This window comes from Bombina bombina, chromosome 5 (assembly GCF_027579735.1).
Source record: "Bombina bombina isolate aBomBom1 chromosome 5, aBomBom1.pri, whole genome shotgun sequence".
Classification (NCBI taxonomy): Eukaryota; Metazoa; Chordata; class Amphibia; order Anura; family Bombinatoridae; genus Bombina; species Bombina bombina.
The window spans coordinates 408,984,543-408,999,960 of NC_069503.1; the positions used below are offsets into that span (position 1 = coordinate 408,984,543).

General features: G+C 39.4%; 1 protein-coding gene across 2 annotated transcripts in view; it reads right to left on the reverse strand.

Moving 5' to 3' along the window:
* Positions 1 to 736: 736 nt before the first annotated feature.
* AZI2 (5-azacytidine induced 2) overlaps positions 737 to 15,418 on the reverse strand; it is a 192,636-nt gene continuing 177,954 nt past the window's right edge. For both annotated transcript variants that reach the window (XM_053714247.1, XM_053714246.1), the window contains 2 exons: positions 6,735 to 6,796; positions 737 to 884 (listed from right to left, as the gene is read on the reverse strand). In XM_053714247.1, the coding sequence (XP_053570222.1) occupies positions 752 to 884; positions 6,735 to 6,796 (195 nt within the window). In that variant the 3' untranslated portion in view covers positions 737 to 751. The remainder of the gene's footprint in view (positions 885 to 6,734; positions 6,797 to 15,418) is intronic.

Consider the following 15,418-nt stretch of genomic DNA (forward strand, 5'->3'; position numbering starts at 1 on the left):
AAAATGTACATCTTTATAGTTCGTTTGGCTGCCAAAAATGTGCAAAACTGTGGGGTGGTAAAGATTTGTGCTTTAAAATTACCACTTCGACACAAAGACAAGAACATTACATGCATAACAAAACATGTAATGCTGTACTCTAATAACAAAAAAACACTGTCAAATAATAATAAAAATGTCTCTGAAATATTACTGAAGAAGACATCATCATTTCCATAACTGCAATGACATCCAGATAGCTTAAAATATATTATGTAATCAAACCGAAAAAAAAAAGAAGAAAAAAAAGGGGGGGGGGATACAAATATAAGAACCAGCACATCCTTCCTTTTTCAAAAATCAAGTAATTGATAATTGATAAGGGAGGTTAGAATTAGGGAAAGTGTGTGTTTGTGTGACAAAGGTTTCAAAAAGGCTGCATTGTTTTTTTATGTGAAGTAAATATGGTAAAAAGGTCAAATACAAATAAACTGTTAACACCTCTGCCTTGTACACTTAAGCTGGCTGAGGAAAAAAAAGCCACAAGGGGAACAAAATAGAGCACTGCAGAAAAAAAAAACACATCAGCAACACCTTTATGTGTGAAGTTGACCAGTATAAGACAGAAGCCAAACCAGAAAGTGGGTAGGCTGCAGCTCTAATATACTAAGGCATATCAGCCTGCAACAGAGATCCTGATGAGATATGATAGCTAGTGGCTCTTTAAATGGCATTGCTAGGATGGGAGGTTTGTAGTCCCCGGCAGACGCTGCTACTTGCCTTTCTTGGTCACAGTTACGGTTGCTTTCAGCTTTCTTAGCACCTCAGCTTGTACTTCAGTCACCAGATGTAAATTAGACATTTCCTTCTTCAGTTCCCGAAACGCCTGCCTCATGTCGCTATCACTGATGAAAAGAGCAGAAAAGAAATGTACTTGTTTGTTGCCCAGTGCCATCTTATTTTGTGGTTTCACAGTGGAGTATGTGGAAAAATGTGTACTGTATTTTACTTTAAATTGAGCAAATATACATGAAATAAAAATGGGTGAGTGTATTTTGCTAGCTGCTATATATTAAATGAATATTAGAGTGTGCCTATAATAAATCTAATATACGTTGAGCTATCTTTAGAGCTTACATTTTGTTCAAATACAAATGAAAAGTATAAGCAATTAAAATGCATGTAAAGTATATACGTCTGAATGCCAATTACAACATACAGATATTAAGATTATGTTGGCTGTCGTTAAAATGTTTAGCATATCAAGATTCCTCCAATATAATGCACAGATTGTTTTATGTTGTCAAAAGACCTTGCATTTTGTAAAATGACATAAAATGACTGTTTTACTAGTTTGCTCACTTCACTTTCCTCATAATAGTTTTAATTGCACAGATAAAAAGCCAGCAAATTCTAATTAACACACTATTAAAATTATAGTGCATCCTGAGTTTTAAAACCAAAACAATTTGTTTGGATATGAAAGTGGATTGTAACAAACCTAACAAATATAATATCTACTAAAGGGACATAATCATGTAAAATCAGAATGCTCTAATGTGTAGGAGCATTTTATTATTAAGCAATTGCTTGCATATAAATGTGTGTTTAACCTCTGCAAAGGAATTACACACATAAAGGGACAGTCTATTTAAGATTTTTTATTGTTTAAAAAGATAATCCTTTTATTACCCATTCCCCAGTTTTTCATAACCAACTGTTATATTAAAACACCTTTTACCATTGTGATTACCTTGTATCTAAGCCTCTGCAGATTGTCCCTTTATTTCAGTTCTTTTGACAGACTTGCATTTTAGCCAATCAGTGTTGACTCATAAATAACTCCACAGGAGTGAGCACAAGTTTATCTATAGGACACACATGAACTAGCCCTGTCTAGCTGTTGAAAAACTGTAAAAAATACACTAAGATAAGAGGAGGCCTTCAAGGGCTTAAAAAATAGCATATGAGCCTACCTAGGTTTAGCTTTCAACAAACATGTACATATGCTTTTCAAGTAAATTTGATAATAGAAGCAAATTTTAAAGGCGTCTTAAAATGACATGTTCTATCTAAAAACTAGCAATGAGGGAAGCCCATATATATATACATATCACAAGCTATAAAACATTTTTAAAAGATATCAGCTGCAAGATTCTGAAACTATGTTTTGCTTTAATATATAAAGTAATTTTCCTTGATATCAGTTATCAGCATAGAGTTTATCATAGCTTTATGTTTTTGTAGGGTCTTAAAGGGACATTCCAGCCAAAATTGGCATCCACATGGATGCATTTCAGTTATGAATAGAAGCATGTTTGTAATAAACATACATGTATTAGTAAAAATGCTTCTAATAAAAGCTATAGCTGTTTCAAAAGTGTATTTAAGTATGCACCGTGTACCAGTATTTTAAACATCACTTGCTTAGAGAACCTAAAGTGCTTGTTTCATCTCGTAATTACTCAATTTGTTAATTCCTGACATTATATAAACCCCACTGGTGTTCTGAACAGCTGCCGTATTTAAAATGCTGGCGCACTAAGAATATCTAGCTATATATACTTCACATGCAGAGAAAAATGGTAACACTTAAACAGTAATAACTTTTACTAGACACATTTTTGCCAGTACATGTTTATTGTAAATATGTTTCTATGCAAAGATGTAATTCATCTATGTGCATTTAGATTTTGACCAGAATATCGCTTTAAAAATCAACTGAACACATTTTTTAAGTGAGCTGCTGTCTTCAAGACACAGTTATCAAAAATAAATTAGAGTGAAGAGAATCAGTTGTGCCTTAGGTGTCCAACAGTTTCAAATAAGAGTCCCTGATGGATTTTTTTTTTCTTTCATTCAAAAGGTGGTGAAAAAATCTGACACAAATCTTTTAAATGAAGTAAAATACATGGCTCTGTATAATAGCTTAGCGGGAGATCCAGGACATGTATTGGAACCTTCCACTTATTAGAGGGGTGATTTAGGTGCAAATGAAGTTTATTAAACAATGTGCAGTAAATTTTCTAATTTTTATTGTTTTGCTTTACATTAAAGAGAACATTAAACTCAAAATTTCCTTCACCATAAACTGCTTAATTATGCATAATTATAAAAATTGCAGTGTACTTCGTATCAATAATTTTGCCTAGTTTTCCTAACACTTAAAGGGACATAAAACCCAATTTATTTGTTTTCTCTCATGATTGAAACAGAGCATGGGATTTTAAACAACCTGGTTTTTGGAAACTTAATCCCTTTAAACATATCTGTCTTTCCTTAAAACTGCCAACTGAGGCTCTTATGTGTCTAAATTTCGAACTGTTTTTAAACCTCTGCAGGCCGTCTGTTATCTTAGTGCATTTTATCAGCTTTCAAAGCCAGACGTTGCTAGTTCACGTGTGCTCACTCCTGTGGAGTTATTTATGAAACAGCACTAATCGCCTAAAATACAGGTTTGTAAATAGAACTGAGGTAAGGGGGCAGTCTGCAGAAGCTTAGATACAAGGTAATAACAGAGGTAAAAAGTATATTAATATAACAGTTGGTTATGCAAAACTGGGGATTGGGTAATAAAAGGTAGTATCTATCTTCTTAAACAATAACATTTTTTGGGTAAACTGTCCATTTAACCTCTACAGGAGCATATCAGAACCTCTGTCTATTTAGCCAAAATAAAGAATAAAAAAAATAATGAAATAAATAAATGACTGATAATCTACGTCTATCTATACATATAAAACAAACAGAATCCCACCCATAACAACGCTCTTGCTGACAAGCAGGGATGATTGCAAACCTCCAAATTTGGAGTGGGTTTGCAAATCCAGGTAAGACAGCTAAATGCCAAAGGTTCTATGTGGTTGTAGGAGCACTGTATTCCTTTACCAGCCACTCATTCTATGCTCTCCCTTTGTTTCTTAAACACTCACTTTTATCTTTGTGTACTTCCAATATAAATATAACGTGTGTGTTGTGAGTGGCAAAGCAGTGGGTAAATAACTGGAATACTTTTCTTTTCATGCATTAGGTGCATTTTACCTTTCTTATTGGAAAGCTCACATTTTCCCAAATTAAAACAAAAAACAAAAAAAAATGCTGCTAAGTTTGGGTAAAACTGTCAGTGTGGTCATGTGTGTATAAGTATAGCACATGTGTGTATATGACATTGTCAGTTTATATGTGTGTGACAGTTGTTGTGTCAGTGTGGTCAGGTGTACAAGTATAGCACATGTGTGTATATGACATTGTCAGTTTATATGTGTGTGACAGTTGTTGTGTCAGTGTGGTCAGGTGTACAAGTATAGCACATGTGTGTATATGACATTGTCAGTTTATATGTGTGTGACAGTTGTTGTGTCAGTGTGGTCAGGTGTACAAGTATAGCACATGTGTGTATATGACATTGTCAGTTTATATGTGTGTGACAGTTGTTGTGTCAGTGTGGTCAGGTGTACAAGTATAGCACATGTGTGTATATGACATTGTCAGTTTATATATGTGTGTGACAGTTGTTGTGTCAGTGTGGTCAGGTGTACAAGTATAGCACATGTGTGTATATGACATTGTCAGTTTATATGTGTGTGACAGTTGTTGTGTCAGTGTGGTCAGGTGTACAAGTATAGCACATGTGTGTATATGACATTGTCAGTTTATATGTGTGTGACAGTTGTTGTGTCAGTGTGGTCAGGTGTACAAGTATAGCACATGTGTGTATATGACATTGTCAGTTTATATATGTGTGTGACAGTTGTTGTGTCAGTGTGGTCATGTGTGTATAAGTATAGCACATGTGTGTATATGACATTGTCAGATTATATGTGTGTGACAGTTATTGTGTCAGTGTGGTCAGGTGTACAAGTATAGCACATGTGTGTATATGACATTGTCAGTTTATATGTGTGTGACAGTTGTTGTGTCAGTGTGGTCAGGTGTACAAGTATAGCACATGTGTGTATATGACATTGTCAGTTTATATATGTGTGTGACAGTTGTTGTGTCAGTGTGGTCATGTGTGTATAAGTATAGCACATGTGTGTATATGACATTGTCAGTTTATATGTGTGTGACAGTTGTTGTGTCAGTGTGGTCAGGTGTACAAGTATAGCACATGTGTGTATATGACATTGTCAGTTTATATATGTGTGTGACAGTTGTTGTGTCAGTGTGGTCATGTGTGTATAAGTATAGCACATGTGTGTATATGACATTGTCAGTTTATATGTGTGTGACAGTTATTGTGTCAGTGTGGTCAAGTGTACAAGTATAGCACATGTGTGTATATGACGTTGTCAGTTTATATATGTGTGTGACAGTTGTTGTGTCAGTGTGGTCAGGTGTACAAGTATAGCACATGTGTGTATATGACATTGTCAGTTTATATGTGTGTGACAGTTGTTGTGTCAGTGTGGTCAGGTGTACAAGTATAGCACATGTGTGTATATGACGTTGTCAGTTTATATGTCACTCACACTATCATACTTTACATTTTAAACAAATTTGTTAACAATTGTTCCAAAGGCTAAGCAATACTGAGCTGCTTTAGTCAGTGGGCTTGAGATATGTAACAGGGCCTGCACACTGACAAATTAGGGCTGACCGAACCTTTTAAAGAAACAAACTCAAAATTGAATTCTCTAGAATTAATTTCATTCATAAAAATTAAAAAAGACTGCAGTTTACATGCATTATTTGAACCAGCTACAAATTACACTGTGATTGCTCAGAACAGTGCAGAAACACATTTACAGCCAGTCTGAATTTGTCCCAGTCAAGAGAAATGAGAAACACACTAACCAGGGGTTTCAAAATGCAGAGTTTTGCAAATCATTAAAACAGTGACGGTTTTAAGTTCTATTAAAGCATCTATTATGTATGCAGTGATTAATTGCGGATACATATGGGTTATTCAATATCATTATGTAACTAGTATCAATTATGAAATCAAGCTTCCACAAAAAGGAAAAAAATATCCTACCAATAAAGTTAATTTGAAACAGCCAATCAGAAACAGAGGTTGCACAACCCCACCAATCATCCGCTGTGTCCTGCTTAGTAGTTGCAAGGCTTGCAGCTCTGGAATAGTACTTCACATATGTGTTTAACACCTTTGAAGAGCTTGCACAAATAACAATCTAGGCTCACTAATGCATTATGTGCTCTAACCAATAATACCATGCCATGTTTTGCATTATAATGTCCATTTAATAAACGTTTGGTATATGCTGATATTGCCATCTGGCGGAGGAAGGTATCTGCTTACAACATAAACATGAGACTAAAGGAAGATTATGTGTTTTGTTTTTTTAAATAACCGGATATTTTAAAGGGACAGTAAACACCTTGATATTTTAAATAAACTGTTTAGTTATTCATAATGAAACAACTTTGCAATATATTTCAGTAGACATTTTGCCCCCTTTACACCATTACATATCTGTACCTAATTGGCTTTATGAGATAACAACTGCAAATAACTATGCATTTTACACTACCATTATGTCAGTGTGTATCCTTGTTGTCTGTAGACTAAAGCCCAGTTTGGCTATTAGAAAATAATTGCAGTAGAAAAGATATTTGTTTTATAAACATTTATTGACTTGGCTGCTATGTTACTCTATAGCAACACAACAGAAATGTCTTCTAAATACAAGGTGTTCACTGTCCTCCTTTTCACAATCTGAAATCATAAAATTCAAGGCTATCAAAATAATTTCAATTTTGTTTTGTCACAAACAGAAAAATAATTTATTTACCTTACAGAATTGTCATCCGTGTAATTTTCATTACTGAATAAAGGTTTTTCTACTGCTTGATCCTGTTACAAAGAAAGAAATAGATGTTAACAGCAATGGAGATTAAAACACAAATCCTACCATTCACAAAATCAAAATAACACCTCGCCACTGTACAGCAATATACAGTATAAGCGGTAACAACTGCATTTGTGTTTTCTTTTAAGTATCAGTGTAAGGTTTCCTATTTTCAGAAAACTTTACTTTGTAGTTAAACATTAAGGGCCAGATTACAAGTGGAGCGGTATTTTGAGCTTCCGGTAGCGCGATAACGCTGCTGAAATTAAGATTTTTCCACTAGTCGGGTTGCGCTCTATTACAAGTTGAAAGTAAACTGTTTTTGCTCTAGTGGTAACCCAACTAGTGCAAAAATCCGAAGTTAGATATCATCATAGAAGTCAATGGAGAAAAAAAACAAAGTGGGAAAAACAACATTGTCATTTGTGCTAACCTGACAAGAAAATATTAATATTTCATATTCCAATGTTCTTTACATAACAGAATAACATAATTTATGCTTACCTGATAAATTCCTTTCTTCTGTTGTGTGATCAGTCCACGGGTCATCATTACTTCTGGGATATTATCTGCTCCCCTACAGGAAGTGCAAGAGGATTCACCCAGCAGAGTTGCTATATAGCTCCTCCCCTCTACGTCACCTCCAGTCATTCGACCAAAGACCAACGAGAAAGGAGAAGCCAAGGGTGTAGTGGTGACTGAATTATAATTTAAAAAATATGTACCTGCCTTAAAAAACAGGGCGGGCCGTGGACTGATCACACAACAGAAGAAAGGAATTTATCAGGTAAGCATAAATTATGTTTTCTTCTGTTATGTGTGATCAGTCCACGGGTCATCATTACTTCTGGGATACCAATACCAAAGCAAAAGTACACGGATGACGGGAGGGATAGGCAGGCTCATTATACAGAAGGAACCACTGCCTGAAGAACCTTTCTCCCAAAAATAGCCTCCGAAGAAGCAAAAGTGTCAAATTTGTAAAATTTGGAAAAAGTATGAAGCGAAGACCAAGTTGCAGCCTTGCAAATCTGTTCAACAGAGGCCTCATTCTTAAAGGCCCAAGTGGAAGCCACAGCTCTAGTGGAATGAGCTGTAATTCTTTCAGGAGGCTGCTGTCCAGCAGTCTCATAGGCTAAACGTATTATGCTACGAAGCCAAAAAGAGAGAGAGGTAGCCGAAGCTTTTTGACCTCTCCTCTGTCCAGAATAAACGACAAACAGGGAAGAAGTTTGGCGAAAATCTTTAGTTGCCTGCAAGTAGAACTTGAGGGCACGAACTACATCCAGATTGTGTAGAAGACGTTCCTTCTTTGAAGAAGGATTTGGACACAAGGATGGAACAACAATCTCTTGATTGATATTCCTGTTAGAGACAACCTTAGGTAAGAACCCAGGTTTAGTACGCAGAACTACCTTGTCTGAGTGAAAGATCAGATAAGGAGAATCACAATGTAGGGCTGATAACTCAGAGACTCTTCGAGCCGAGGAAATAGCCATTAAAAATAGAACTTTCCAAGATAACAATTTTATATCAATGGAATGAAGGGGTTCAAACGGAACACCCTGTAAAACGTTAAGAACTAAGTTTAAACTCCATGGCGGAGCAACAGTTTTAAACACAGGCTTGATCCTAGCTAAAGCCTGACAAAAGGCCTGGATGTCTGAATTTTCTGACAGACGCCTGTGCAACAAGATGGACAGAGCTGAGATCTGTCCCCTTAATGAGCTAGCCGATAAACCCTTTTCTAAACCTTCTTGTAGAAAAGACAATATCCTAGGAATCCTAACCTTACTCCAGGAGTAATCTTTGGATTCACACCAGTATAGGTATTTACGCCATATTTTATGGTAAATCTTTCTGGTAACAGGCTTCCTAGCCTGTATCAGGGTATCAATAACCGACTCAGAAAAACCACGTTTTGATAAAATCAAGCGTTCAATTTCCAAGCAGTCAGCTTCAGAGAAGTTAGACTTTGATGTTTGAATGGACCCTGAATCAGAAGGTCCTGTCTTAGAGGTAGAGACCAAGGCGGACAGGATGACATGTCCACTAGATCTGCATACCAAGTCCTGCGCGGCCATGCAGGCGCTATTAGAATCACTGATGCTCTCTCCTGTTTGATTTTGGCAATCAATCGAGGAAGCAGCGGGAAGGGTGGAAACACATAAGCCATCCTGAAGTTCCAAGGTGCTGTCAAAGCATCTATCAGAACCGCTCCCGGATCCCTGGATCTGGATCCGTAGCGAGGAAGTTTGGCGTTCTGGCGAGACGCCATGAGATCTATCTCTGGTTTGCCCCAACGTCGAAGTATTTGGGCAAAGACCTCCGGATGAAGTTCCCACTCCCCCGGATGAAGAGTCTGGCGACTCAAGAAATCCGCCTCCCAGTTCTCCACTCCCGGGATGTGGATTGCTGATAGGTGGCAAGAGTGAGACTCTGCCCAGCGAATTATCCTTGATACTTCTATCATTGCTAGGGAGCTTCTTGTCCCTCCCTGATGGTTGATGTAAGCTACAGTCGTGATGTTGTCCGACTGAAACCTGATGAACCCCCGAGTCTTTAACTGGGGCCAAGCTAGAAGGGCATTGAGAACTGCTCTCAATTCCAGAATGTTTATTGGCAGGAGACTTTCCTCCTGACTCCATTGTCCCTGAGCCTTCAGAGAATTCCAGACAGCGCCCCAACCTAGAAGGCTGGCGTCTGTTGTTACAATTGTCCAGTCCGGCCTGCTGAACGGCATCCCCCTGGACAGATGTGGCCGAGAAAGCCACCATAGAAGAGAGTTTCTGGTCTCTTGATCCAGATTCAGAGTGGGGGACAAATCTGAGTAATCCCCATTCCACTGACTCAGCATGCACAATTGCAGCGGTCTGAGATGTAGGCGTGCAAAGGGTACTATGTCCATTGCTGCTACCATTAAGCCGATCACCTCCATGCATTGAGCTACTGACGGGAGTTGAATGGAATGAAGGACACGGCATGTATTTAGAAGCTTTGTTAATCTGTCTTCTGTCAGATAAATCTTCATTTCTACAGAATCTATAAGAGTCCCCAAGAATGGAACTCTTGTGAGAGGCAAGAGAGAACTCTTCTTTTCGTTCACTTTCCATCCATGCGACCTTAGAAATGCCAGAACTAACTCTGTATGAGACTTGGCAGTTTGAAAGCTTGAAGCTTGTATCAGAATGTCGTCTAGGTACGGAGCTACCGAAATTCCTCGCGGTCTCAGAACCGCTAGAAGATTCTTGGAGCCGTAGCCAATCCGAATGGAAGGGCTACAAACTGGTAATGCCTGTCTAAGAAGGCAAACCTTAGATACCGGTAATGATCTTTGTGAATCGGTATGTGAAGGTAAGCATCCTTTAAATCCACTGTGGTCATGTACTGACCCTTTTGGATCATGGGTAAGATTGTCCGAATAGTTTCCATTTTGAACGATGGAACTCTTAGGAATTTGTTTAGGATCTTTAAATCCAAGATTGGCCTGAAAGTTCCCTCTTTTTTGGGGACCACAAACAGGTTTGAGTAAAACCCTTGTCCTTGTTCCGACCGCGGAACCGGATGGATCACTCCCATTAATAATAGATCTTGTACACAGCGTAGAAACGCGTCTTTCTTTATTTGGTTTGTTGACAACCTTGACAGATGAAATCTCCCTCTTGGGGGAGATAATTTGAAGTCTAGAAGGTATCCCTGAGATATGATCTCTAGCGCCCAGGGATCCTGGACATCTCTTGCCCAAGCCTGGGCGAAGAGAGAGAGTCTGCCCCCCACTAGATCCGGTCCCGGATCGGGGGCCCTCGGTTCATGCTGTCTTAGGGGCAGCAGCAGGTTTTCTGGCCTGCTTGCCCTTATTCCAGGACTGGTTAGGTTTCCAGCCTTGTCTGTAACGAGCAACAGCTCCTTCCTGTTTTGGTGCAGTGGAAGTTGATGCTGCACCTGCTTTGAAATTCCGAAAGGGACGAAAATTAGACTGTCTAGCCTTAGCTTTGGCTTTGTCTTGAGGTAGAGCGTGGCCCTTACCTCCTGTAATGTCAGCGATAATTTCTTTCAAACCGGGCCCAAATAAAGTTTGCCCCTTGAAAGGTATATTAAGTAATTTGGACTTAGAAGTTACATCAGCCGACCAGGATTTTAGCCACAGCGCCCTACGTGCCTGAATGGCGAATCCTGAATTCTTAGCCGTAAGTTTGGTTAAATGTACTACGGCCTCCGAAATGAATGAATTAGCTAGTTTAAGGACTCTAAGCCTGTCCGTAATGTCGTCCAGCGTAGCGGAACTAAGGTTCTCTTCCAGAGACTCAATCCAAAATGCTGCCGCAGCCGTAATCGGCGCGATGCATGCAAGGGGTTGCAATATAAAACCTTGTTGAACAAACATTTTCTTAAGGTAACCCTCTAATTTTTTATCCATAGGATCTGAAAAAGCACAGCTATCCTCCACCGGGATAGTGGTGCGCTTAGCTAAAGTAGAGACTGCTCCCTCCACCTTAGGGACCGTTTGCCATAAGTCCCGTGTGGTGGCGTCTATTGGAAACATCTTTCTAAATATTGGAGGGGGTGAGAACGGCACACCGGGTCTATCCCACTCCTTAGTAACAATTTCAGTTAATCTCTTAGGTATAGGAAAAACGTCAGTACTCGCCGGTACCGCAAAGTATTTATCCAACCTACACATTTTCTCTGGTATTGCAACAGTGTTACAATCGTTAAGAGCCGCTAAGACCTCCCCTAGTAATACACGGAGGTTTTCCAATTTAAATTTAAAATTTGAAATATCTGAATCCAATCTGCTTGGATCAGAACCGTCACCTACAGAATGAAGCTCTCCGTCCTCATGCTCTGCAAGCTGTGACGCAGTATCAGACATGGCCCTAGAATTATCAGCGCACTCTGTTCTCACCCCAGAGTGATCACGCTTGCCTCTTAGTTCTGGTAACTTAGCCAAAACTTCAGTCATAACAGTAGCCATATCTTGTAATGTTATCTGTAATGGCTGCCCAGATGTACTAGGCGCCATAATATCACGCACCTCCCGGGCGGGAGACGCAGGTACTGACACGTGAGGCGAGTTAGACGGCATAACTCTCCCCTCGCTGTTTGGTGAAATTTGTTCAATTTGTACAGATTGGCTTTTATTTAAAGTAGCATCAATACAGTTAGTACATAAATTTCTATTGGGCTCCACCTTGGCATTGGAACAAATGACACAGGTATCTTCCTCTGAATCAGACATGTTTAACACACTAGCAATAAACATGCAACTTGGTTACAATCTTATTTAACAAAAACGTACTGTGCCTCAAAGAAGCACTAAACGATTAAATGACAGTTGAAATAATGAACTGAAAAACAGTTATAGCATCACTCTTTAAAAACAACACAACTTGTTAGCAAAGGTTTGTTCCCATTAGTAAAGTAACACTAATTAAATTTTAAACATAAAAATCACAGAGCAACGTTTTAAAACACAGTCACTACATAAGTCTCACAGCTCTGCTGAGAGAATCTACCTCCCTTCAAAGAAGTTTGAAGACCCCTGAGTTCTGTTAGAGATGAACCGGATCATGCAGAAAATACAAGAGTAACTGACTGGAAATTTTTGATGCGTAGCAAAGAGCGCCAAAAACGGCCCCTCCCCCTCACACACAGCAGTGAGAGAGAAACGAAACTGTCATAATCAAAACAAGCAAACTGCCAAGTGGAAAAATAATGCCCAAATATTTATTCACTCAGTACCTCAGAAATGCAAACGATTCTACATTCCAGCAAAAACGTTTAACATGAATTAAATACCTATTAAAAGGTTTAATGTACTTTTACAGAGTAATTCCGGTGAAATACCATCCCCAGAATACTGAAGTGTAGAGTATACATACATGTCATTATAACGGTATGGCAGGATTTTCTCATCAATTCCATTCAGAAAATAAAAACTGCTACATACCTCAATGCAGATTCAACTGCCCGCTGTCCCCTGATCTGAAGCTTTTACCTCCCTCAGATGGCCGAGAAACAGCAATATGATCTTAACTACTCCGGTTAAAATCATAAGAAAAACTCTGGTAGATTCTTCTTCAAACTCTGCCAGAGAAGTAATAACACGCTCCGGTGCTATTGTAAAATAACAAACTTTTGATTGAAGTTATAAAAACTAAGTATAATGACCATAGTCCTCTCACACCTCCTATCTAGTCTTTGGGTGCAAGAGAATGACTGGAGGTGACGTAGAGGGGAGGAGCTATATAGCAACTCTGCTGGGTGAATCCTCTTGCACTTCCTGTAGGGGAGCAGATAATATCCCAGAAGTAATGATGACCCGTGGACTGATCACACATAACAGAAGAAATGTTATATTTATTCATAAATACATATTTCTACACATATCTGATGTTTTTCACACATATATTTATACATTACATATAAATATACTAGTTGATAAGCCTGCCCAGAGGGCAGTCTATGTGTTGAAAAACATAATTTATGCTTACCTGATAAATTCCTTTCTTCTGTTGTGTGATCAGTCCACGGGTCATCATTACTTCTGGGATATAACTCCTCCCCAACAGGAAATGCAAGAGGATTCACCCAGCAGAGCTGATATAGCTCCTCCCCTCTACGTCAGTCCCAGTCATTCGACCAAGAATCAACGAGAAAGGAGTAACCAAGGGTGAAGTGGTGACTGGAGTATAATTTAAAAGATATTTACCTGCCTTAAAAACAGGGCGGGCCGTGGACTGATCACACAACAGAAGAAAGGAATTTATCAGGTAAGCATAAATTATGTTTTCTTCTGTTATGTGTGATCAGTCCACGGGTCATCATTACTTCTGGGATACCAATACCAAAGCAAAAGTACACGGATGACGGGAGGGATAGGCAGGCTCTTTATACAGAAGGAACCACTGCCTGAAGAACCTTTCTCCCAAAAATAGCCTCCGAAGAAGCAAAAGTGTCAAATTTGTAAAATTTGGAAAAAGTATGAAGCGAAGACCAAGTTGCAGCCTTGCAAATCTGTTCAACAGAGGCCTCATTCTTAAAGGCCCAAGTGGAAGCCACAGCTCTAGTGGAATGAGCTGTAATTCTTTCAGGAGGCTGCTGTCCAGCAGTCTCATAGGCTAAACGTATTATGTTACGAAGCCAAAAAGAGAGAGAGGTAGCAGAAGCTTTTTGACCTCTCCTCTGTCCAGAATAAACGACAAACAGGGAAGAAGTTTGACGAAACTCTTTAGTTGCCTGCAAGTAGAACTTGAGAGCACGAACTACATCCAGATTGTGTAGAAGACGTTCCTTCTTTGAAGAAGGATTTGGACACAAGGATGGAACAACAATCTCTTGATTGATATTCCTGTTAGTAACTACCTTAGGTAAGAACCCAGGTTTAGTACGCAGAACTACCTTGTCTGAGTGAAAAATCAGATAAGGAGAATCACAATGTAATGCTGATAACTCAGAGACTCTTCGAGCAGAGGAAATAGCCATTAAAAACAGAACTTTCCAAGATAACAATTTTATATCAATGGAATGAAGGGGTTCAAACGGAACACCCTGTAAAACGTTAAGAACTAAGTTTAAACTCCATGGTGGAGCAACAGCTTTAAACACAGGCTTGATCCTAGCTAAAGCCTGACAAAAGGCCTGGACGTCTGGATTTTCTGACAGACGCCTGTGTAACAAGATGGACAGAGCTGAAATCTGTCCCTTTAATGAACTAGCCGATAAACCCTTTTCTAAGCCCTCTTGTAGAAAGGACAAGATCCTAGAGATCCTAACCTTACTCCAGGAGTAACGTTTGGATTCACACCAGTATAGGTATTTACGCCATATTTTATGGTAAATCTTTCTGGTAACAGGCTTCCTGGCCTGTATCAGGGTATCAATAACCGACTCAGAAAAACCACGTTTTGATAAAATCAAGCGTTCAATTTCCAAGCAGTCAGTTTCAGAGAAGTTAGATTTTGATGTTTGAACGGACCCTGTATCAGAAGGTCCTGTCTTAGAGGTAGAGACCAAGGCGGACAGGATGACATGTCCACTAGATCTGCATACCAAGTCCTGCGTGGCCATGCAGGTGCTATTAGAATCACTGATGCTCTCTCCTGTTTGATTTTGGCAATCAATCGAGGAAGCAGCGGGAAGGGTGGAAACACATAAGCCATCCTGAAGTTCCAAGGTGCTGTCAAAGCATCTATCAGAACCGCTCCCGGATCCCTGGATCTGGACCCGTAGTGAGGAAGTTTGGCGTTCTGGCGAGACGCCATGAGATCTATCTCTGGTTTGCCCCAACGTCGAAGTATTTGGGCAAAGACCTCCGGATGAAGTTCCCACTCCCCCGGATGAAAAGTCTGGCGACTCAAGAAATCCGCCTCCCAGTTCTCCACTCCCGGGATGTGGATTGCTGACAGGTGGCAAGAGTGAGACTCTGCCCATCGAATTATCTTTGATACTTCCATCATTGCTAGGGAGCTTTTTGTCCCTCCCTGATGGTTGATGTAAGCTACAGTCGTAATATTGTCCGACTGAAACCTGATGAACCCCCGAGTTGTTAATTGGGGCCAAGCCAGAAGGGCATTGAGAACTGCTCTCAATTCCAGAATGTTTATTGGAAGGAGACTCTCCTCCTG